The sequence below is a fragment of the Synchiropus splendidus genome, chromosome 1 (assembly GCF_027744825.2).
Source record: "Synchiropus splendidus isolate RoL2022-P1 chromosome 1, RoL_Sspl_1.0, whole genome shotgun sequence".
In the NCBI taxonomy this organism is placed as follows: Eukaryota; Metazoa; Chordata; class Actinopteri; order Syngnathiformes; family Callionymidae; genus Synchiropus; species Synchiropus splendidus.
This window is the reverse complement of record NC_071334.1, coordinates 4,617,683-4,642,851: the sequence shown is the minus strand read 5'-3', so window position 1 is coordinate 4,642,851 and position 25,169 is coordinate 4,617,683. Positions and strand designations below refer to the sequence as shown.

At 42.7% G+C, this 25,169-nt stretch overlaps 1 protein-coding gene across 2 annotated transcripts in view; it reads left to right on the top strand.

The window, feature by feature from the left end:
• The window catches only part of znf536 (zinc finger protein 536), a 209,773-nt gene that overhangs the window by 144,295 nt on the left and 40,309 nt on the right, over positions 1–25,169 (top strand). For both annotated transcript variants that reach the window (XM_053882289.1, XM_053882298.1), the window contains exons 6-8: positions 9,385–9,543; positions 18,165–19,516; positions 19,596–19,824. In XM_053882289.1, the coding sequence (XP_053738264.1) occupies positions 9,385–9,543; positions 18,165–19,516; positions 19,596–19,824 (1,740 nt within the window). The remainder of the gene's footprint in view (positions 1–9,384; positions 9,544–18,164; positions 19,517–19,595; positions 19,825–25,169) is intronic.

Below are 25,169 nucleotides of genomic sequence, written 5' to 3'. Positions count from 1 at the left end.
CTCTCATCCTTAACCTAACCATCCAAAACACATAGCTCACCTGAACCAGGACTCTGAACCAAAGTGAAACCCAGTTAGAATGACACAGTTATTTTGAAGTTTTAACCCTCAAATTGGGACACTAACCTTATGGGGACCACTCATGGCCATCACCCTTTCCCCAGCTTCTCACTCCAAACCTAACCATCCAAAACACATGGCTCACCTGAACCAGGACTCTGAACCAAAGTGAAACCCAGTTAGAATGACACAGTTATTTTGAAGTTTTAACCCTCAAATTGGGACACTACCCTTATGGGGACCACTCATGGCCATCACCCTTTCCCCAGCTTCTCACTCCAAACCTAACCATCCAAAACACATGGCTCACCTTAACCAGGACTCTGAACCAAACTGAAACCCAGTTAGAATGACACAGTTATTTTGAAGTTTTAACCCTCAAATTGGGACACTACCCTTATGGGGACCACTCATGGCCATCACCCTTTCCCCAGCTTCTCACTCCAAACCTAACCATCCAAAACACATGGCTCACCTTAACCAGGACTCTGAACCAAAGTGAAACCCAGTCAGAATGACACATTTATTTTGAAGTTTTAACCCTCAAATTGAGGCACTACCCTTATGGGGACCAGTCATGGCCATCACCCTTTCCCCAGCTTCTCACTCCAAACCTAACCATCAAAAAACACATGGCTCTCCTTAACCAGGACTCTGAACCAAACTGAAACCCAAATATTGTGACCCGGTTATTTTGAAGTTCTAACCCTCAAATTGAGGTGCTGGACTTGTGGGGACCGGCATAAATGCCCCCACAAGTGCAGTAGGTGTGTTTCCAAAATTAGTCCCCATAAGGAGAGCGAGATAGGAGCACACAAACATCAGCACAAACACACCAAAATGGCCTGAGTTGTGTGAAACTTGCATTTAAGACACACAAATCCGCACAAATGATATTTTAGGAAACAAAATGATCAGAATTAGGACAGATAACCATGATACATTTAAGTGCACCTAAGACCACATTTTACTTAGCAATGATTTCTTTTTTTTAAATGATGAAAATAAGTGTTTTTGTAATATACGTGTTGCTGATCGCCTACAATTGTACACAGACCCTATGAGTGTTCAGATTTTTCTCAATGGTGACGCTCATATCACAATATTCAAAAACACTATTCAACATAAATCGAAAAACGTGTAAAGGAATGAGGTGGAATACAACTGTTTCGTCTTCACTGTCCGCAACCGCTGCCCACTTTATCCTACAGCATGGGAATAGCGCCCCCACAGGTGGACATCAGGTATTAGAAAAACTCATCCTATTCTTGCACAGCCATGACTTCATACTGAAGACTGGGATTTGCTCACAACTGTTTTGCCGTTTGTAATATTTCCTTTGCGATTCAAAGCTGTGAGAGTTATGTATCAAGACCCATATTGGATGGACAGTCACGACGGGTTGATGAAACAGCGGTCTGATTCTGAGAGGCCACCAGATGGCGCTGTCTGCTGTAAAATGTTTGGACTTGAACAACTAAGTCAATGAAACCTCGCATCAGTTCTAAACCAAGAGCGCCATCTAGTGGCCTCTGAAAATGAGGACAGTGTTTCATGAACCCCGCAATACTGTTTCATGATGCCTCATTTATCCATCACCAGTCACGCCCACTATTCATGATGACTGAAGGATGAACGCCTGAATGACATTTATCAGTGCAAATGATGGAATGATATTCAAGTATTTCAGAAATTATAATATAAAGGAGACGACATGTCAAAAACACGATCGTCATGATGGCCAGCTCCATCTATCTGGATCGCTCTCCGATAACTTTCCTGCAGGTTCTGCATTCGGATTGACAAGGGACCGGGTCTGAAACAGTACATTTCAATTCAATATAGCAAGCTACAACCTTCACCCCACCCTCAATGTGCTGTTTTGGAGATACGCGCGCGACAAGGCGACGGAAATGCAGAAAACACGCAAAACAAAGACGGGAAATAAATCAAATCTGCCTGAAATTGGGTTGTTTTTCAGGAGCTGCAAAAATGTTTTATTAGGGGAGCGCTGAACACCTGCCTTAAAATGTCGTTTCAACATCTCCCGCATGCCATTTTGCTTAATTGACTTGGAAATGGCCCAAATGTATTGCTGAATGCAGTCTAATTAATATTAATAATAAATGCCATTATTAACATCAAAGAACATCTGGTGCCCCTGTTTACCCCGCCGTCTTATATGTAACACATTCTGCTGCTGTTTTCATCTCGCAAACATTGTGCCGGGGTAAACAGCGACTTATTCCTTTTTACTTTTCATAGTTTTATTTTTTTCTTCTTTGGTGTGTCCTCTTTCCAAATGTGGTGACTCATAAAGCAGTGAATTTAGTCTTTTTTTTTCTTTTTTTTTTTGAAAGAAACGCTGGTTGCAAGCCACCTTTTCTATCCGGCTCTTTTCTCCTGGTTCCATGTGGCATTGTGATGTGTATATATCCTGTGTATACAGGCTCTGGCGCAGTGTATAACGTGGAAGAACTCAATAGACTCTTTGCATTAGCACTTTCCCTCCGCGCTAATAAATCACCCACCAAATAACTTGAATCTAAAATTTCATTAAGTAGTCTTTGTCAAGTGGTAAAAGGAGGGGGATAAGGCAGTGGCGTTTAATGATAATTGGTGTTTGGTTAATAAATTCTCCGAGTTGAGGTTCCAGCAGAATGCTAGCATCAGCAGTGTGGCTAAACCTCAAATTGATGAAGTCGACGCGCACAAAGATGGCAGCCGTCCAAATTAAAGAAGAGGAAAATGATATAAAAAGAAAGGTTTGGGGGTGATCCTGAGGTGTGTGTGTGTGTGTGCGGGAGAGAGAGAGTGAGAGAGCGTCAGGCCGGATGGTGTTGTGTTGCTCTGGTGTAAGGAAATCAAGTCCCCCCCTGGGGGCGCATTTTTAAAAGCCTAATGCCTTTCAAATGATGTCATCACATTTTACTCTCTCTCTTTCTCCCGCTCTCCCAATCTCTCTTAATACCCCCCCTCCCCTTCCCTCACCCCCCCCTCCACCCGCCATACATACACGTATCAATCAGTTCTTTAAGGCCGTCGGGCTCGGCTGGGCATCACGTGACACATTAGAATAATGGCCGAGCGAGAGGCAAAAAACATCTTGTGTTTTTATGACTTATGAGCCGTTTTTTTTTCTCCTCTCCCTCCAGACTTTTATTTCCTGAAAGTGATATCATACTAATCAAAACCGCAGAGCAGTTAGAGTGCAAAGTGTGACTGAAAGAGCACCATTAACAATGGTCTCACACCAGCATCACACATGCACACACAGCCATTTGTGTTGACTTTGTTGATCTGGCTTGTTTGTGTGTTTGAATACTGTTGTATTTTCTGTAAACTATGGAACTAAAACTGTATGTACAATAGCCACAGTTCAAAATAGCTAATGTACAATTGCTAGCATGACTTGTACGCGCTAAAGTGGACAGAAATAAAACCATCATTATCAGCTAAAACAGTGAAAGAACGGAAAATAAAAAGTCACCTGAATCACTCCTGAATGCTCCCTTTACATGCAAAATTGTACTTGTCCGTTGTTACCGTCACATACCTCCACGCGTTTTTTGCGTTGGTGTTGCTGTTCACCAATATATCCACCAGGGGGAGCAGCCCAGAGTCAAAGGTTTATGACAACAACAACCTCCAAACCTAACATGGCGACTGTGGAGTCAGTATTGAGCATGTAGCTCTTGCACTAAAGAGGAAACAGAGGCAGCGTTGTAGGATGCGATGGTCGGTGAGGATGTTAAATATATCGCCACTGGTGAACGGAGAGCGTCCGCCATTGTCTTCTTTGTGTCTCATTAGAGCAACGTATTGAGAAGTAACAGCAACACTGCCCCCCATGGTTTCCAGTGGTACTGCATCTCTATCCATACGTTTTGTGGAAACATGCAGAAATAGGGACGGAATGAAGGCATTTGCTCAACAACATATTGCAGTCAAATGCCTGTGTTTATCTGAAAGGCAACTTCTCTTTCGATGAAGATTCCTCCTACAACTTATCAGTGATCTACTGTGGATCTATAATGCTTTCTCTGAAGGCACTTTTTGTGGAGAAAACCTGACTCGATTTGCGAATATTTAGCTTGTTTCTAGGTCGTTTCCTGCTCTGTACAGAGATGCTGTGCATCCCATGGCATAACTGTCATTGCAAGTTACAGTTTTTTTGGGGGGAAGGTAATGGATAACTTTAAAGGGCTGTGTGGGATCCCAGGTTAGATGTAGCACAGAGAATATATATTGTATATATGTTTAAGATATAAGTAGGTGAGGATGTCTAATCCTAATGGTAGCCCCTCATTTCTTTGCTTAAAGGGGGGAAATTCTAGGACAAATTTGCTCTTCAAAATGGTCCGATCGCAACATGCTGCTTTAAATCGTAGCATTTCTGGGCCTGTCTCTGAGCGAAAGTTAAGTTTTTCTCATAACAGAACTATGCATACACACATCCCTATCAATTTATATACAGTATCTATCACTTTGACACGGTGTTGTGTCACTGTAGTGAAGTATCGGCCACTCCAAAGTGAGATGGTGGTGACGTGCAGCCGGGAGGTGTCACACACTCTTCCGCTCACACACACAGACTTGTGCACTTCCGCACAGTGAGTCAGAGGGGAAGTGTGTGTACATGAGTGTAGCAGACAGCCGGCTGAGTGACTGATACTCAGCCTGCCTCCCAGATGGCCTGCTCAACTCTGCTCCAATCTGATCTGGGAGCCTTTGTTCTGGCATGTTCCATTACGCCGCTGTGACACCAGTAAAGGCAGAGGGGAGAGGAGCTGGTCTCAGATCAGATACAGCTGAATTATACATGTATTTCTCTTCCTGTCCTCTTTTTTTTTTGCTCCTTCTCCCTGTGATATTCTCATACCAGCACAGTCACAGTTTGTCGTGTCTTCTCCTCGGGTGGTGAGGAGTGAAGGCTTCATTGATGAGAGATTAAAAAACCATTAAATGTTAAAGATGGATCGGCGAATGTGGGGGTGAAAAGAATAATGCATGTAGAAGAAAAAGAAAAAAGTTGCTGTATAGAATGCAATCCAACTCCATATATATATATATATATATATATATATATATATATATATATATATATATATATATATATATTTTTTTTTTACATTTTACAAAAAAAATTTTTTTAATATTTTAACTTTGACAGACCTATATATATATATATATATATATGTCTGTCAAAGTTAATATATATATATATATATATATATATATATATATATATATATATATATATATATATATATATATATATATATATATATATATATATATATATATATTTATAGGTCTGTCATAGTTAAAATATTTGTAAAAAAAAATTGTAAAATGTAAAAAAAACCCAGTGGCCCTACAGGCCATGAGCAGGCCTTTTCTACAGTGGCAATCACTTCAATCTCTTTTGTGGAGCCTCTTTGCATGAAAACAGCCGGGAGATTGAAAATCAATACACTGCAGATAGTTACGAGCGGGTGTCAACAGGCGACCCCCCCCCCTCCCTCCCCAACACAACACCCACTCCCCCTCGTCCAGCGATGGACGCCTAATATACAGGGTGACCTTCAAAATGTCATAAATGTGTTGTGCAATAAAGTGTCAATATTTGTGGTTATATGGCGCCGGATGACTTTTACAGTAATTGGAACAGCCGCATTAAAAGCAGCAGATCAGTCAACTGATTAAAGACAAGCGTGAAGGACTGGCGGCAGTGACGTGCGCACACACACACACAAACACACACACTCACACACACTTTTGAGGATCGTTGCTTTACCTTTCGTTTCGGTGTATGTGTGTTGTAAACGGTGGATTTATTATTGAAGGCTGTTGCATGCCAGCACTCAGGTCCTCACAGTGGTGTGTCTTCCTCTTACAGGAGAACTATTAACCCCAACACACCAGACGCAGTTTGTGTGTGTGTGCGTGTGTGTGTGCCACTGAAGGAGAGACAGACAGCCTGGATTGTGTGTGTGTGTTCGGTCCAGCGTTCGTCCTGCTTCCTAAGCCGTGTTTTGGATTTTTTAATTTTCGGCCCATCTGGGGCAGGCAGGTGTCTGCTACACAAGTTGGCCACTCTGTGCCAAGAAGGGATGTGTACAGTAGAGTGCTCAAAATATGTTTGTGAGCAGGCGACAATGGCAACAGTATGGTGGTGTTCTGGCCCAAACGCCGGGGGAATGGGGGTTGCTTTCTTTCTTTCTTTCCTTTCCCTCAAAGGGCATTTATTTTGAGTCAGTTTTGGAAGCAAAATGCATATGCGCTAGACAGCGTGTGCAACTCAAGACCCGGGTGCCGAATATGGGCCATGAAATTATCTTTTGAGGCCCGCAAAAATTCAGAAAGTCAATAGATCTTGCTACTGATGTGGCTGTTTACGACTGTTTACACTGATATTTCTGGTTAAATAAGAACCATTCATGTATTTTAAAAAGTGAAGGAACTTCCCAGGGCCTTGCCCTTCTGTGCGCCAATGGTTGGAACATCTATCGCTTCCTCGATGGAGTCCAGTGGGATGCAGCCTTCCATAGCCTCCTCTCTTAAACCGCCTGCTCCTGTCGCTGTCTGTGATGTCACTTCCTCTGCAAATGATGCCAAGAATCGATGCAGCGTCCAACGCAAGGCTGTAGAAGCTTATCACCTCCTCAGCAGGTGGAGCCTTCAAAACGGCCGAAGAACTTCACATTCCTTTCAGTTGTATCTCATCTCAAGCTCAGATGCCACTGCTCATTTCCTCTATAATTTAATATGTGGTGGACCTTACTTTTCGCCATGTTTTTTTAAGTCTCATTTTTGTGAAGTTGTTTAAATCGCCGTACCCAAGTTGGATCTACAGGCGCAAAATTGATCCCTTCCAAGCGTAAGGTTGTTTTTACTGCCGTTGACGTTGCAAGAATGCGTGTTACATAGTTTGTTCACACATATTGGCTGCAATTGTGCGATAATGTTCGTTCGAATATGGAACTAGACTGTTGAAAAAAAAAAAGCGGGACTCTCTGCATCTGAGCTCCCGTTTCCTTTGTGCCGAATTACAGCAGCCATTTGCCCAGAACCAAGTAGAAGCAGCTGGCATTTGGGATCTGCGTATTGTCACAGACTTGCATTTAGGTTGCTTTTCACTTTCACTGGTGATAAATAGCCTTCAGTCTGATAGCGGAGCTGCTGAATGGAGTCGTGTGTTTAGTGTCAGCGTGGATGAGGACTTGCTGACTTGGGGCTTTCCATTCTGTAAACCTTATTTGACTCCCCCAATAGATGTGGGAAAAAGAGGGGGGCACGGAATAGGGAGGGGTGTGGCAGGAGAGAAAAGATTAGGCTACTGTCAAAAAAAAAAAAAGTCTATTTATTATCATTTTGGAGTTGGGAATGGTTTGCCAGAATCACTTATTTTTCCACTCCATTCATCGCTTGGTTGAAATTGTGGCGCGGAAAACATTTATTAGCGTTCAAGCTAATGCAAATATAAAAATGCGGTTTACATCTAATAAAGGAATTAGTGGTATAATGTTCCCACAGTCGCTGTAATCCCACTGAACTGATGTTTCCAAAACCCTGGACAGAAGAAAAGAACTATATCTTCTCAAATGTGTCACTAATGCACTATTATTTGCAGTTTAAAAACACAACACTGACTTAATTTTTAGTAGAATTATATACTGTTTCAGCCCCCATTTCAAGGTAAAGACCATCAGAATGCTGTTTTGTGCGTCCAGAGTCCTCAGTGTTTATGACCAGGTAATAATGTTGTAGTATGCTTCACTGGGGCAAACAGGCAGGAAGTGAGAGGGATTTCTATTGTTTGTGTTGATGTTTGCATAGTTCAAGCGAAGTCCTGTGTTTTCAACATGTGAACAAACACTGTTGTTATTCTTCCTTTTCCAGAGAAGAAAGGGCATTTAACCTTCTGTTTTTAGGTATTTATTTTTTATTTTAGGTATATATTTTTATTATTAATATAACGCAAGAAGTCGTTTTGTCTCTGTACAAAACATTTCCAAAGGCTGCTTGAACAGCAGCAGCTATTTTCCATAACAAGAGACATAACTTCTTTATACAAGTAGAAATCATAATAAATATCATAAAGCATCATAGTAATGTAAATCAAAGTGCATTCATGTGCTGTTGCAAAATAGTCTCAGGGCATCGTAAAGACAATAATATTAGTTTAACATTCAAGTTCTACAAATCACATTGAAAAGATAAATATGAGTTAAATTGAGCGGATTGGCCACTTTTCAATTTCACTTCACAAAAAAAAAGACATTCTTCAGCAGCAGCTGTTTCTATGAAGGTTTGTGATTGAGATTTGAGAATGACATTTAGCATTCTGCACTTGAAAAGCATGCTGAAATGTATAGTTAACAGCATTATGTCGGCGTAAAAGGGAACATGTCGAGGAATGTGCAAGAACGAAAGTGTTTTTTTTTTTTCACATGGCGGCTGACGGTGGCCTGCCATCACATGTCATCAGATGTTTACTTTTTTTTTGTTGTTGTTGTTGGATTCAGGTAGGGAGGAAATCAAAGAAGCATCTGTCGTGTCATACTTGGTGGTCTTTGTTTCACGTTTAGAACACATCTAAGTCCTTTGGATTCTGCCCTCTTGTCTGTCAGCACATCAAAACTCTTAACCATCCGTACAGCGCCACCCGGCTCACAGCGACACCCTCACCTCCGATTATGCTGCTGTCAACACATTCTCAGGTTGTCATCACATCATCCTCATCCTCAAATCCACCAAGCGATTGTGTTGATAACAAACTGCTGGTAAAGTGAAATGTGCGTCATTGCTTTTTTTTTTTTTTTTTCTCTTTTCCCAGTGTTCCGCGAGAATGGGGCGGTGTCAAAACTGCTATCACCCTATCATATCTGTGACAGCTACCTGTCAAAACGGGGTCGTGCGTAGATCCAGCGATGCTGACACAGCCACATTAAATGCACCTCCTACTCATTCTTCTGTCGGTATTGTTAATTTTCCCACAGTTTTCAACATATGTGGATGGAAATTGAAGGCCGACATTTAGGGCAAAAAAAGGTGTTTGATTTTGGGGGCGGTATATTGCAAGACAGTGCTTCTGATGAAAAGCTTCTGAATTGTCAGCGCTCTGTCAGAAGCCATTTAACGTGTTTGACTTTGTGTGGCGTCTGCACATCTTGGTAAAGGATCGAGACAAAGACAGACATGCGGAGGGAGAAAGGCAGCAGACAAATAAAAGTGCTGTGTTGTGTGAAAGGCTGGTTTGAAGTGACGCTAACCACACCTCCCATTTTTGTCCTCCTCTCCGTATGTTGTCTCCTCCAGATGTTGGGGAGGACCTGGCGAAGGCGGCGGGGAGCGCTCAGCCGTCCCTGGCCCAGCATCGGGAGCGGAGTCTGGCGTCGTCCTCCAAAGACTGCCCCTATTGTGGAAAGTCCTTTCGCACCTCACATCATCTCAAAGTCCACCTGCGGATACACACTGGTCAGTACCACCAAATACAAACTCACTTTGCACTTTTATTTTTGTTATTAAATCGATCATAAGGTGAAATGCTCCAGATGTCAAAGATCATTTTAAGACAAAGAAAATAAATATCATTAACGTTCCTTTAATGTTAGCTAAGTACATGACAACCAACATGTAGAGTGCACATGATCAGTTGTAGAAAAAAAAAAAAACGAGTTAAATATGCAGCGCATTCTGATTCTCTGGTGAACTGGTAATGAATGATTCAAACTACTGACAGCAGATAACCTCCACTGAAAGGAAAACAACAGATGGTTACACTTTCTAAATCACAGTTTCAAATTGTCCTGGAAAAAACGGAAAAGTGAAAAATTAATAAATAAGAAAAGCCGTCCCGGTATATCACCATGATTCTCTCGGCTCCAGAACCATCCTCCCTCTTGAGTTCCTCTAACCCCTTTCCATAGTCTGCCTTTTTTTGTCTGTCAGATAAACCAAAAAAATCACACTCACATCGCTTCCCAACTGTGTCCCTCATCCAGCCTTATGGGCATTTGGACTCTTCCTCTTTTTCCATATTCATCATTTCATTGAGCTCTAATTAACAGAACAAGGGTTCAGTGTCCTACGATGACATCACTCCGAGGGCAATTTCACACTCGCTAACTCTCAATAACGTTCAAGCCAAAACAAAGCCGACCTCGACCACAGTTTCTGCTGCCATGCGTGCGCTGATGTGCCTCATAGATTGATTTATTTATCGAAATAAAAGCGCCTGGAATCCCTCGGAGCGTAAGGCTTCCTATCATATGCATCTCGCGAAGCAGCGGTCGGACAATCCTGCTTTGTAGCTTAGAGGTTGCAGCTGAAGCCAGAGTAATGATGTGGACTCTAGCCGGGTCCTAACCCTCTGCGAGGTACAAACGCCCCGCTGACTATCCGGGTTAAAGTCACGAATAAGAACACACCAAGGACAGAATCGAACAAGGACACCGCACTCTACCGGGCCTGAAGCAGCTCCTGTAGTCTGTGGGTCGATTGCATATGGAAATCTGTCACTACTGTGTACAGAACTGTGTTGTTCATCACCTACTTCCGACAACACAAATATATATTGTGAAACCTTTCCACAGTATTGCAGCTATTTAGAGCTGATTCAGCATCGTTCTGCTGCATACGAGGAACGTAAAAATGAATGAATAAATACATACAATATTTTCAAGATAACGTAAAGATGTCGCCTAAAATGTAGCGGTTTTTATTTCATAGGGGTCAAACACTTTGAAACACTCTCGCGATTCTTGATTTAAAAATGAAACAAATTGAAAATGAAGAGAAGGAACAGTGAGTGAATGTTTGCCGTTTGGTTTGAGCGCTGGCACAAGGAACCCATTGATTGCTGACGGAAATCATTGGTTGCCTGAGGCGGGTGGAGAGAAAGCCGTTCGGATTTAAATGGTCAATCCTTGTCTTGTTCAGCTTCGTCTTTTTCAGTTCTTTAAACATTCTGAGGAAGACAGTTGCGTATAGATCCAAAGATCAGCATCGTGGTAAATGTTCATGTCGCGTTTCACTGATTTTCTTCATGTTCTTTTTGAACAACTGAGTCTCAGTTGTTGGTCTAATGTATGTTGTAATGCCACTTCGCCAAAGGCTGTAATGGACAGGCTCTGCTTGATTCTGTGTTGCTGAGCTTAGACTAATGCACCGGTGCCGGACAACAAGTCAAACTGAAGTGAATCAAACTTTGTTTTGCCTCCCACAAGAGCCTTAAATTGTCATAAGTATAAAAAAGTGCTGCCATTCAAAACAGACTGAGCTGTGAGCAGCAGTTGTGAGTGTCAACAATTTAACTTTTTTAACGTTTGATTCTAATGTATAAAATTATGAGATTGTTCTTGTGAAGTTGAAAAACCTGTTTCAAGTTGAAAACCCATGTCATGGGTTGATGATGAACCACTGTTAGCTTCCAACTATTAGTGCTGTCTATAGATCGCCATTCTACATCTTGTTTAACCGCACCAGAGCAGAGTCAACCCGCAACACATGACGTTGCTAAAAGTTACATATAGAACAGATTTAAAGAAGTGCGATTAATTTGCGATTAATCGCAAGTTAACTGCTCTGCGATTAAAAATATTGACAGCGCCAGACTTCTATTTTGACTTGTTACGGACACTTCCATAAATATACCTTTTTTTGTTGGACTTACAAAGGTGTTAAAATTTTGGAGGCTCTGATAGATACATCACTGAGATTTAAGCCACAGCGCTGTAGAGGTTCAAATCCGCTAACCTTTTTTTTTGCTCTCTTTTCATAATCTTCTTCCCTGTTCCCCCCAGGAGATACATGCATAAGGCATAAAAATCTGTTCCCGACTTTAGCATTAGATCTGCCATGTTAAGTAGCCTGCTCAGGTCAGCGAGGGCTTCGTAGCCGCGTGTTCCCGATGTGTGCCGGTTCAGGGGTCAGTGAGGGAGCTGAGTTATTCCTGTTTTGAGTGCTGTCTGAAGGGTCCCCTGGAGGGGCGTATCTCATCTGTGAGGAAGCCGAGGCCTCAACCTCCCATTAACTCTTTTTGACAAAACACAGATAAGTTGCTCCAAATCATTTCATTCATGAATCTTTGATCTCAAGCAGATGGCAAGAACGCTGTTCAATGTGAAGTGTGGTGTGGAAGGATGTTGGTTTGATGCAGTCCTTCTCAAATAGTGGAGCGGGTCCCCTGGAAGAGACTTTTTTGTTGTACTAGAATAAAGTATAACTGCACATCCACTTTTTTTTTTGATACAGCCAAAAACAATGTCAATAAATGTATTCTTTATTGGAACTTGTTCTATATATTCCTGTCTATTTTTCTTTTCTTTAACGTAAACAAGGATGCAATGTTATGCAGAGGTGCACTTATCATCATTCTAGAGACAAATAGAACTATTTACTGAGGTGGCGGAGAGTTTGTTGTGGGGGCGCAAAACGTGTACTTCTTCCTGGGGAGGGGGGCGCAACAGAATATAAGTGAGAAGCACAGGTTTAATGGAACATCTGAGAGCAGGGCCTTATTGAGGCGCAAAAACTGCGTCCTGCATCCCTGACACGTGGCCACTCCTGCCACCCAATCGCAGAAGTCCACTGTGACATTGCGATTAGATCCGCGAGATGACATTAGCAGCAGCTCCAAACCCTCCTCTCACTCCCTGCGCGGCCCGGCGGTGACAGCGGCGAGGAAAACGTGCGGATGACTGCTGCTTCCCCCTTCATTCTAATGCAATGTGAGCGGCCCAATTGAGCTGCTTCCGGGGCCCAGTCAGAAGGCGGGTCTCGCGCATCTCAAACGCTGAGATTAATGAGAGGCTACCGGCAAATTGAAAGAAACAAAGTGAATTTGAATTCCTCCTCAAAGTTAAAGAGCTAATGTTACAGTATTAATTCTGCCCGCGAATGGCGAGCAGGAAAATATCCATTAGCAAAATGAAGCACAGCTTCTAGGTAGCTAGCGTGGTTCGGTGTGGGGCCACGGCTAATGAACGCACTGCAGAGGGTGATATTTCATTATACGAATTAATGCTCACATTTTAATGGGAAAGTCACGTAATGAATCCAGGCTTCAGTGACAGCAATTAGAGGGCCAGATTGTCCCCTTCTGGACAAGGCACTATTTAGCAGTAAGCAGCTGCATGTAAAACAAATAAATAAATAAATAAGGCTCTCGCTGGTGACAATACGCATTCGGCTCTCCTGGCCGAGGAGGAATAAACTCACATTTAAATGAGGCGAGAGACAAAGGATGAAAGAGGGGTGGAGGGGGGGACAGACTTGCCCGTGTCACTTAACCTTAACCTAACCTTGTAATGTGGACGAATCAAGAGGGACCTGTGATCTCACTTTTCATTACTCTCTTTTCTTCTTCACCCTCCCTCCCCTCCTCCCCCTGTTCCTCTGCACTTTTGTTCATCTTTTCAAATTGTCATAGATCCCCTGTAACTGTAGCGCGACTCCCTTTATCCTAAACCTAAGTGTAGCCCATGGTGTTTGTTTTGAATCCCAGTTTTGAGTGGATGAAAGGGCAGCACTTCAAGGTTTTAAGGCAAAGTAGAGGTGAAGATATTAGATCGTGAACGGAAGTGAGGAGATCTTATGGATCGTCTCTGTCTCATTTTATAAACTGTGCATCTATACTGACGCGCTGTCCCCACCGTCCACACTCGTCACCAACGGAGCTAAACAAGACGGTCAGAAACGCGACTTTTGAGGCGTTTTTTTTCTTCATCTGATACGCACAGAAACCTAACCAGTGTTAAGAGTGTTCCTTGTCTGAACCGTTTCGCTCACTTGAAACCTTTATTGACATTTGTTGAGCATTGAAATGGAAACACTCTGAGGAGTTAGAACTCTTATGATGCGAATTGACGTTAAATATTTATCTGTAAACTCTGCAAAACCATGACAAGATGTTGCAAAAGAAATGGAACTGTATCCCAAATTTACACCATGAAAGTCAGATAAAGTTGTCAAAACGGTTTTGGCGTCGTCTTTGTAGAAGACGAATTGAAGTGTCTTCTTTTCTGTTCAAAATAGCTAAGTTTGCGTCTTCAATTGACCCTTTTAAAAAAAGTTATCAAGTGTTTTGGTGCACTTAAATCCTGTTAAACTGTTGTGTTGATGAAAGCAAATAGTCTACGCTAATAGTTTATTGGAATCCATCATTTATGTTGCAGGAGTGCTCTTCATCTCAGTTGTTGTTTATGATATTAAGGTTATTTGCTATTTGTTTTTTTAGGAGTGATTCACATACAGAAGTGGTTTGGTTGCGCTGAGTCCCAAAAACACATGTGAAATCGAGATACAAATCAAAATTGTGATTCCACAACAAAAGAATGGTGATATATATTTTTGCCGTATCGCCCACCGCTAAGACAAAGCTGAGCAGGCCAGACGGATTTGTAAATAACAGGCTCATGAGCCATTTAAACTCCTGACCCTGACAGTTACAGATCTCGTCCACGGCTCACCTGTCAACACTGACTTTAAACAGATGTAAAAGTTCCCATCTCAGCATCCCACTGGTGTTATTTTTTCCACTTTGTCGAGCCAACGGGAGATTTATCCCCCAGTATGTCATATCTATTAAGCTATTTAACTGCCCCTCTGCACCGGCCGGAGCGTATTTATCTGAACTAGTTTCTATGGAGTTGTTGCAAATCACTTAAAAACAGTCCGATGAAAACAGCCGAGCGAAAATATGGCCGCTGTGTGACAGTTGAAAGGCGACCGATGGTGTTGTTCTCGCGAGCATGCACACGGCAGTGTTGTGACAGGTAACGTTGGTGAAAGTCACGGAGAAAGTTTTGGACCTATTTTTAACTCCGAATGGTAATTTCCAGGTTTTGCGGTGATCCGTCATGCGGCGGGTAGGTTGTGCTGTTTGCGCTGATATCAATTAAAAGTGGATTAACGGGTACATAATGACCTTTAGCAGTAAATTGTGTGTAATGTTGCAAGGCAGGATACAGTATATTCCCCAGATGTCACACCAGGCCCCTGACGTATGATGGAGCAGATGTCTTAGCCAGTCCAAATGGCTCTCGCAAACACACACACACTGGCTCAGGCCGACACACACACACCAACATGTGTTCGCACACATTCCAAATGGTATGCACACGCGAGTCAATGCCGACTTGAAATTGCATTCTCTCGCTATCTCCCCCCCTCTCTCTCTCTCTCTCTCCAGATATATTTATATTCTTAATTTTAATGGAAAACTGGAATAAACAGATGAACTGTTTGAGGGTATTTTGTCTGCTTCCATACACATCAAAGCGAACGCTTCGACGTATAATATTCCGTGCTTTTCATTCTCATTTTAGATATGCAGATGATACATTAATCTTTATTTTACCCCGGCGAACATTAGCAACCTCTTCACGGGGAGGAGGGAGGACAGAAACAAGAGGGGGTAAAAAATGATATCAGTCTAATTTCTGTCTAATTTGGCTCCTAGAATATCATTTTGTCCAGTTAGAGGAATTGAGAATGATAATTTGCATCAGGGACGTTTCCTTATTAAATCAGCGCTGAGCCTCTGTTCGGCAGCTCACAGGGAAGCACTTATTGGGTTAAAAGCTCATCTGGCGTGGTTTATTTTGAATATACTCTTTGCTGTACAGCCGCTCTGCTTTAAGAGAAAAGATATCAAGTCACCCTCTTTTCTATCTATAGTCGCAGCTATCCGTCACCCGCTCTTCTTGCCGTTTCCTCCCTCCGTTTTCTTTTGTGCACGCTCCTATTCTTCTCCCCGCTGTATCAATATTGTATTGAGTTGGTGTTTGTGGCCCTTTATTTGAGAACTCTGCAGTAGGTCTGCAGATCGCGGAGTCTTTTTCTGGAATGGTGCCCTCTAAATAATGATAAATTACTTGAGCAGTATGCCATTTGCTAATTATATCCATGATTTACTACACAGCCCGACTTAAATCATTCAAACCAGCCTTGCGTAACAATGCCGCGTTTTTCTTTTTTTTTTTCCGCCTTTCATAAAATGGTTTCCATGTGTATCATCTAAACACTTTACAGCCACATTCTGTATGTTTAGAAATGTGAATACATGCAGGGCTTGACAAACATCTCCTCATTCATTCCCGCCCAATCCTTTTCTCTCGGCTTGATCCACTGTCATCCCGCGACAGAAATTCCATTTGGGTAAGTTTTTATATGTAAAAAAAGCTTTGCATTTTTTCCCCCTCTGTTCATTGTTTAATGAATCCAAATCTGGCGCCGACTCCAAGCCTATTATAATTGCTCGCAGGATGTGTTCTATTTCGACATAAGTATCATACCAACGGAAAAGATCCACTTCTGGCAGAATTATGCCTGTGTTCTACCATTATCAAGACTATTCATGAATATGGATGCGCTGCATAAATAAATATATGCAAATGTCACACAATGGATTCACCCCTCTTTTACCGCCATATAAATCACTTTGATCTGAGGATCCTGAAGTGAAACATATACTTCTTTATTACAGACGCACACACATAGGCACTTTGAATATGTATTGACTTTCGCATCAATGTCATTTCCTGAGCAGTTGTGGTGTCATAAGAGTGAAAAATAATTGAATAATGGACGAGGAAAAAATATAAAAAGGTCATTCTATTTCATAAACACAGTGTTGGGGAAGCTACTTTTGTAAAACTGCATTTTTGTTCAGCAAACTATGAACATATGAGGTGTATAAAACAAAATGTGAGTCATGTCTGTGTATCCAACATGTACACACTTGAATATGGCAAGCATTGTGGCGAAGCGGTGCCGTGTGAGCACTGTGGTGCAGCTGGTGCCTTCCGTTTGGACGACGTAGGTGTTTTATATTGTAGAGATTTTCCTCCTGAGGCCACCATAGTCGGGAGAGTTACATTACATAATAGGAGTTTATAGCTTGGCCGTCCTCTTTGGAAACTTCAATAAATGTGATTTAAGGTAACGTAATTCACAACGGGAGTCGCTCTCATATTGTTTAAAAAAAAAGTATTTTTATTTTCGTAAGAGTAGAATACCGGCCATAATGTGCTTTACACAAAAAAAAAAGACTACAAGTATTTGAACTTGACTGTAACACTGGTATCTGTCTGTAGAGGTTGGTATTCAAGGAATGCTTGGCAAGTGGGCAAAATTCTGCAGTGCATTACATGGGATCAGAGTTTTCAAGAGTATCTGAATCATGTCAGTTTTCAACTTTTTTTTCTCTGTTTAGTCTATCAGCTGTAGTTTTATTCAGTCCACTGCAGTGTGCCAGCCAACATGAAGATCTTTTGCCATGCCTTATGATTTATGTTCCTCAAGATAAACTCCAAATGTCAGGGGAACAGCGCTTTCATCGCCAAGGCACAAGCCTGACAACAAACAAGGCCAAAAAAAAAAAAAAAATGGAGGCACGATGAGCCCACCACAGGCATAGACAGACACAGGCATCCGTACAGAAATTCTAGGAAACACACACACGCACACAGGCCAGGATTCTCCCTTCAGTACTCGCTTGTAGAAGTGCAGACACGATCAAGACACTACTGCTGTCAGTTGAAAAAAATGATCTCTAGTAGTGGACTGAAAGCACCATATGGCGAAATGTTTTTATGGTGTTGACGTGAGTGATGGCTCACTTGGCAGGGCCGGATCGAACTGGATCGACCCATATTCCGAAGCATATCCCACATCCTTCATAGACCCCTTTCAATAGTCAAAGACAGAAACAGTGCGGTGGAAGTCGCCCGGCGATAGAAATGGCTGGGAAATGTCAGCTTAGTGCCGGATGTTGTTCATTATTACTTGATAGTTTGTTTTGCCGGTGCGGTTCTGCTATTGCAAAAGCCTTTGTCTCTTCTTTCGTGCCTGAGTTCTTGATTTCAAATTTCAAAGCAATTATGGGGAGATTCTCCCTTGTTTTCTTTGCTTCTCATTTCGGTAAGCTCAACCCATTTGACCTGATTTCCCCCTTTCTTTGAGGTTACATGACCCTGGGGTCCACACTCGCCGCTTCAGTAAATAGGTTTCGATATCCAGTCACTCCAATAACCAGGTTAATGATTCACTCATGTCCCTGATCTTCTGCTTCTGTCTTATTCTTTGTCTCTCAGGAGAGAAACCCTACCGCTGCCCTCATTGTGACTACGCTGGCACCCAGTCTGCCAGCCTGAAGTACCACCTGGAGCGCCACCACCGCGAGCGTCAGAATGGATCCACCACCCTCGGCTCCTCTTCTGGCCACACCCCCTCTTCTGACCACAAGGATGACCATGGGAAATCCATTGGCGGTGGAATCTTTGCTCGCCCAGATGTCCTGCGTAACGTTTTCAAGGGGATGCCTCCTAACCTAGACTTCAGGGTGGGTCCTCTGCTGCCTCATCAGTGGCCGTCTCCATCAATCATGTCACCGAATGACCGTGACCGCCATTTTGACTCAGCGGAGAACATGAAGCCCAGCGACGGCTCGTCCTCCCTCGTGTCAGCAGCCAACGATAGTCCCGCAAGCTTCTCTGATCTAAGTAGGGCCTACCAAAGCATGATGGGGAATGGAGTTCACTTCCAAGGGTCTCTCCAAGCCTTCATGGACAACTTTGTCCTCAACTCCATGAAGAAAGATGCCAAGGACAACCAGAGCCCAGTCCAGAGTCACGTGCAGCATTACCATGACAACGGAGAGACAAAGGCAAAGCATAGCTCTTCTGCTGATGAAGACAGGGAAGATAAGGTTGAGACAAAGAGTTCAACACCTGGAAAACCTGGGTCCCAGTATGAGCCGCTTGATCTGTCTGTGTCAGTCCGGCCCGAATCGGCATCCGGTTCCCTCCCCGGTTCTTCAGTCACTATCCATGACAACGTGGCGTGGCACAGCTGCCTCTTCTGCTCGTTCTCAACAGCTTCCTTGGAGCTCATGGCTCTCCACTTGCAAGCAAACCACCTGGGCAAAGCTCAAGCTCAGCGCCTTGAAACTGGAAATGAAGTACATGGAGATTCTTCTCCCATTAACCCACATGGAGCTTCGCGGAAAGATGGCGACAGAAATGGAGGCCAGATTAGCTGGAACAACCACATGGACCAGCCGTACAACCCTTTCCAGAGCGACTTCTACAAGAGATTTGGTGGGCTGTATGATGGCTCTCCCAGGCCTATCCAGGCTCTCCAAGGGTATATGGGCCAAGCAGACCAGGAACTGGACCTGCCATCCAAGGCCTTTAGGGGAGCCTCATCAGCCGCGGAAGACCAGATGGCAGAGCGGGGCTCCTGTGGAGATGCCGATGAAGAAAGGGTTCGGTCTGATGATGAGGCTGTGAAAGCTGAGGTGAACAGTGCTAAAGAGTCTCCATCCATAACCCCAAAGGATCAACGGGAACATATATCTGACGAAGAGGATGAAGAGAGGGGATTGGCAGAAGAGGAGGATGAGCGAGATGAGGATGGTCAAATGGAAATTGAGCAACAGGAAGAGGTAAAGAAACTCGCATTATCTACGCAGCTACGATGTGAAGTTTAAAAAATAAAAATCTTTCTTTGATCGTCAAATGCAGACCCAAGCTTCACCTCTTGAAAAACAGTGGCAGAAGAGCCTCGGCCTCCTGTCTCCCGGCGGCCAGCCTGGACTCCTCAAGGCAGAGCAGCATACGCACCTTGAGCAACAGATGAACATGCTGTCCGTTCTCAGAGCCTACAGCAATGACGGCGTCCCGGTGTTCAACGGCCTGGGCGGTGGGCCGGTTGGAGCGCAGACCGGGGGCATGAAGAGGCCAGAAGCTCCTGGTGAGTCAACTCCAGTGCTCTATTAGCAAACTAAGGCCTGGCTACAAATGGCTCCACCAGGAAGTATAGAAAGTCATAAAGACACATTTGCTGAGGCTAAATCGAATTTCCCCTCCTCCACACCTAAAACACATGACAAACACATATACATTTTTCTCTGACACTCACAGAGGAATCTCACTAAAGGTTTCGAGACTGGCTCTGAAGTCATTCCAACCTTATTCCAAGCAAGTTTTGAAGTAATCAACCCAGCAACTAGCAAGAGATTAATCTCTATTACACGTTCATATTACTGCGAGTGCAGCGCCTCCCTCCCGCTCGCCGGCTTGGAGGGAATTACCCTGACTGAGTCAGAGCAGGACCTCCACTCCCAGTACCATCTCCTCCACATGTCTCTTAACTATCTCTGTGCTCATAAAGCCGGCTCCCAAAAGCCCATTACTTTATAAGACTCGCCGATCTATGACCCTGTGAAAAATGAACTGCCAGCTTTCATGATTCGCTAAGGTTACAGCTGCTCCTTGAGAGAAGAAGAAAGTCCTTTTTTTTCTCTCTCTGTTTCACAATCCAGTTAAAGGCTTGTTTGTAAAGTGTTTTTCAAAACAGCAAGGAACAATTCCGGCTACTTTATAGACACAGACACATAAATCATGCCGCTAAATGAAATGGTAACGCTTTAAACCCGATATACAATATATTGAAACCTATGAAATCGGTCAGTGCTGGATGGTGCGAATTAACATGTTGTGTGTGCAGCCTGTTTACAGTTATTGACGTTCATGAAAACGTTCTTTTTGAACAGTGATTTTGCTTTAAGAATGTTGCTCTTTCTGTCTCCTAAGTGGAAGCACACAACATAGAGCAGAGCTCTGCCAAGCCTTTCAGTTTTCTTTTAGAACTTCGACACACTCACATATCCCAATACTGGATTGTGCGATGTCGTATGGATATTTTTTCATCGTATGATATTGTCTCAATACTTTCTGTCAGCTATATCAACATTTAATACGTAGATGCTTGGATATGCTGCTGCTTTTGTGGAGTGTTTAATACAGATATAGTCATGTTGTTGATGAACAATTCATTCCTGTGGTGGAGTGCGGAATTTAACTGAAAGTCAAACTGGACCGTTGTCGTAACAATAGACTTGTTTTCGTGCATATGATATTGTACTGTATTATATGATTTCCCCCCTTAAAATGATATAACAATATATTGCTGGACAGTATCGCAATATATTGCAATGTATCGTGTCTCCACTCCTGTATCGGGATACGTATCGTATTGCAACATGCCTGCCAATACACAACTCTACTCTGCGTTATTTCCCTACATTCATCTTATATGTATAATTCAATATCGTATTTAGCATTTGGAACTCTGGTTGTTGGGGATGAAAGGCCTCATTGTTTTTTGAATATGGAACTCCATGAAGCGAGAACAGGAGCTTGATAGTGAGGAACCTTCAAATGATTTGTGGAGCCAGATGGTGATTTGGAAAACCACTCAAATAGAATCTTATATTATATTGAATTCTGTTTTGAGGTATTTTAAAGTTTTCAATGATATTACTTCATTGTCGAAGTGAATAAAGACATTACATATTATTAAAAATTAATGCTAACAAATGCTATCTCATTAAAATTACTTCTGGATTACGGACGCTAATAATGATACGTAATAGTTTGCTATTCATTTTATTCTTAACTTCTGAGGAAGTTCAGCATGACGGTTGACTTGTGTTCTTAATCCGAAATTGAACTACTGTACTCAAGTCACAGGGTGTCACTTATTTTGTGAAGTTATTTTCTCCCAATTGTAATTCTTTGAGATTAAATACCACCCTGCATGTTCAGGATTTTGAGTGACTCACAGTTGTGTTACCTGAATTCACCAGTTTAGTTGTAAAGAACCATTGTATCTGGGTCCGTGAGGTAGTCCGTCGTGATCTTATTCATCATGAGTTCATGCTCAGCCTCGCTCTGCTCCTCCATCTTATGAAGAAGTGTATCTCAACCCCACACCAAATGCGCAGTGCAACAAGTACTCGCCCATTTACACTCAGTTTCAGAGCGAAGATGGCAACCTACAGTAAGAGAATCTCAACATTTGTGCACTGCACTTACATGAAAGTCCAGGTTATTTCAATGACTGAACCCTCACAACCTTCATCAGAAATATATTTTGAATGAAACTGATGCGATACCCTCCTTATTAATATACATTTGTCTGGGTTTAATGCCTTAATTCAGTTTGTTATTTTAACCTCCAAATGAACACACCAAGAATATTGTATTATTCTAAACTTTTGTGTGCCTCACATGTCCGTCAATTATCTTACAGAATGAAGCGCACATCAATATGTCATACTAGCACCAACTTTGACAATGAACAGATGCAGCTCTGTCTTAATCTGACTGCTTCCTCTCTGCAAACTAATTAACAGCAGATAATTCATCATTAATATGTGAGTACATTTACCGCATGTATGGCGGTGAGAGAATAGCTTACTTATCGTCTCATCTGAGAGTCTGTGGAAGAGAGCGATGTGGTGTGGGCAGCTCCTCCCTGCGACTCGGAATGCTTGACCTTTCCAGATAAGAGTTACTGTGCAGCAACAAAGGTCTCTCTATCACATGTTGATATTTGGTGTTGTCTGAGTCAGCCACTCATTAAGGCATACATTTATATATATATATATATATATATATATATATATATATATATATAGATAGATAGATAGATAGATAGATAGATAGATAGATAGATAGATACACACAGTGGTACCTGGGTTCTCGACCACAATCCGTTCCAGACGGGTGCTCGAGAAGCAATTTGTTTGAAATCTGAATGGATTTTTCCCATTACAATGAATGGAAAAAGAACTAATGGGTTCCAAGCCTTAAAATAGTCTTTTGTAGGAGTGAATGTAGAGTGTCTGCTGCAGGTGGCTGTTCCTCTATGTGTGTGGCCGCTGCATGTGGGAGGGGTTGCCGAGTGAGTGAGGTCTCTCCAGAAGTGAAGAGGTGCCCGGTGCGTGTCCAGCTCTGAATGTGCGCTTCTGTGCAGTTTGGCTGTGACAAAGTCATCAACCAAGTCACGCTCTGTCCCAGACTGGCCTCATCCCTGTCCCAGCTCCAGCCCACAACAGGACATCAAACCCTGGAGTGAGCGCTCCAGCACCTCCCCTGTGACACTCTACCACGCTCCAGTGTGGAGACAGGAAAGGTTTTACACCTCAATATGAAGAAAAAACAGTCAGTAAATGGAGCTAACGGGACACGTCTGCATGCAGAGGCTGCGTTATACACAATAACAAAGCGCCTCGTGGGTCAGCTGATCGGTCCGCGCACGTTATGTTTTTTCTGGCATTTTTCGGGGCCGTTTGAGTTCTGGATTTTCGTTCGAAATCCGAAGCAAGAAAATCTGGAAATTTTTGTTCGAATTCCGACACGTTTGAAAACCATAATAAGATGGTTATAATAAGATTATAACCATCTTATTATGTTTGACTTTGCCATTCCTTTTTTGATATACCATTGGTAATTATTGTAAACTCAGGTATCCTCACATATTTGAGAGGAATATCATATATCATCCGTTATATAATAAGAATATTTCAGAAGTGTGTACTGAACTGACGGCAGCCCGTTGGGTCACACAGTGCCCTTGGAGTAGCTTGCGGTTGCTAAAAGGTATGGATGTTAAACTGAGTCGCATATTCAATAAGAACCTTCCCTTTCTTCCACAAATGTGGGAATGAATGCCCAATACTACAATAAAAAATTGCCAAGTTTTTCTTGCTTGGCTAGCCTGTACTATGGGAGCTAATGGACATGGATATGTATCCAAGTGTACTTAAGTTTTGGTGGCATTATTTTCAATGTAATAGTTTGCAGACATTGGCGTCAAAGCCGATCACAAACCGTCATATTTTATAATTGTCCCTCTTCCATCAACCGCGCAGGAGATGCTATTACATGAATTCGGTGTTACTGCGTAGCCTAGAAGCACTTCTTTCATAGTAAAACAGAGGCTATTACCGGGCCTCTTCAAGTGACCACTTGTAAAGCCCTTGTGCTAGGGGTCACCCGCAGTGTGAAGAGCACGCGCCGCAGATTCCACAGTTATTTGGTGGGCAGCAACGACGGGGGTAGCCAAGATGTCCGTAAAACTCAATTCAGACCTGGCAAAATGTGATTATCTGGAGTGGGTTTGCATTAGGTTTGCATGCAAATACGGCATAAATCATTAATATTGAAATTCTCCCATGAATCTGCGGGAGCCATTGTAGGGCACGCACGGCACGTCTGGAGTGGCCGTCTCTTCATTAGTATGCCCAGAGGAGGAGGGCGGCGGGGAGGGGGTAACGCAGATGAATCTACTTGCACTCTGACATATGACGGATACACAATACATTCACACCTCTGTGCTGTGAAACTGCACCTGCCTAAACAGCCGAAGCAGGAATTGGATTTATCAATAAATGTCATTAAGAGCAGCCGTCGCTCGCCGGGTCGCCGCCGCAATCTGCCGTATCGTATCTGCTTACCCACATGTACAGAACGCAGAGATTGATATGAAGCCGCACCATTTGCTGTACTGTAGATGTGCTCGGCACAATCGATACCTGGCTACAGCACAGACCTATCTATAGCCGCGCATTATCAAACGTGAAGTATTACATTATTCAAACGGCGGCGGACATGCCACGACCGCTCGCCAACACTGGTCTTCATGTCATATTACTTACATTACCTCAACTCCCTCGTTCATTTAATACGTTAAGTGTAGAGACGTGACGCTGGAGGCTGTGATTGACAGGCAGGACTGGGTTTGTGGATGCAGAAGTGAAGTACTGCTAGTAAACTGGTTTACACCAAAAAAGGTGAGGCGCTAGGTGATTTTTACCAGAGTAGAACATTCAAGGACTGTTGTGTCTTATATTATTGTTTTTTCAATCATTTTAATTTAGTTATATATTGTAGATGCTTCTTATTTTTTATTGTTTTTATTAAGTTATGTTTCAATATCTCTAAACAATCTATATGTATAATATAGAAAAAAAAATATTATTATTATTTGTATTATTTTTTTTCCAATTGCATGTGGCTCAAATATAAGTGGTTAAGTAGAAAAGAAAAAAAAAGAGTTTGTGTGTGTTCAGTGTGAAAGGCGCATCATATTCAGCCGCACAAACTCAATTACATGTTCGTAGATGAAGAGACAGATGCATTCTAATACATGTACACAGGGTAAAGTGCGGGTCATTTTAATTATAGTAATATCCGTGCTCGTGTGCTGCGTGTGAAACGCCGTCAAAAATGAACCCTCGCGGCAGGTTT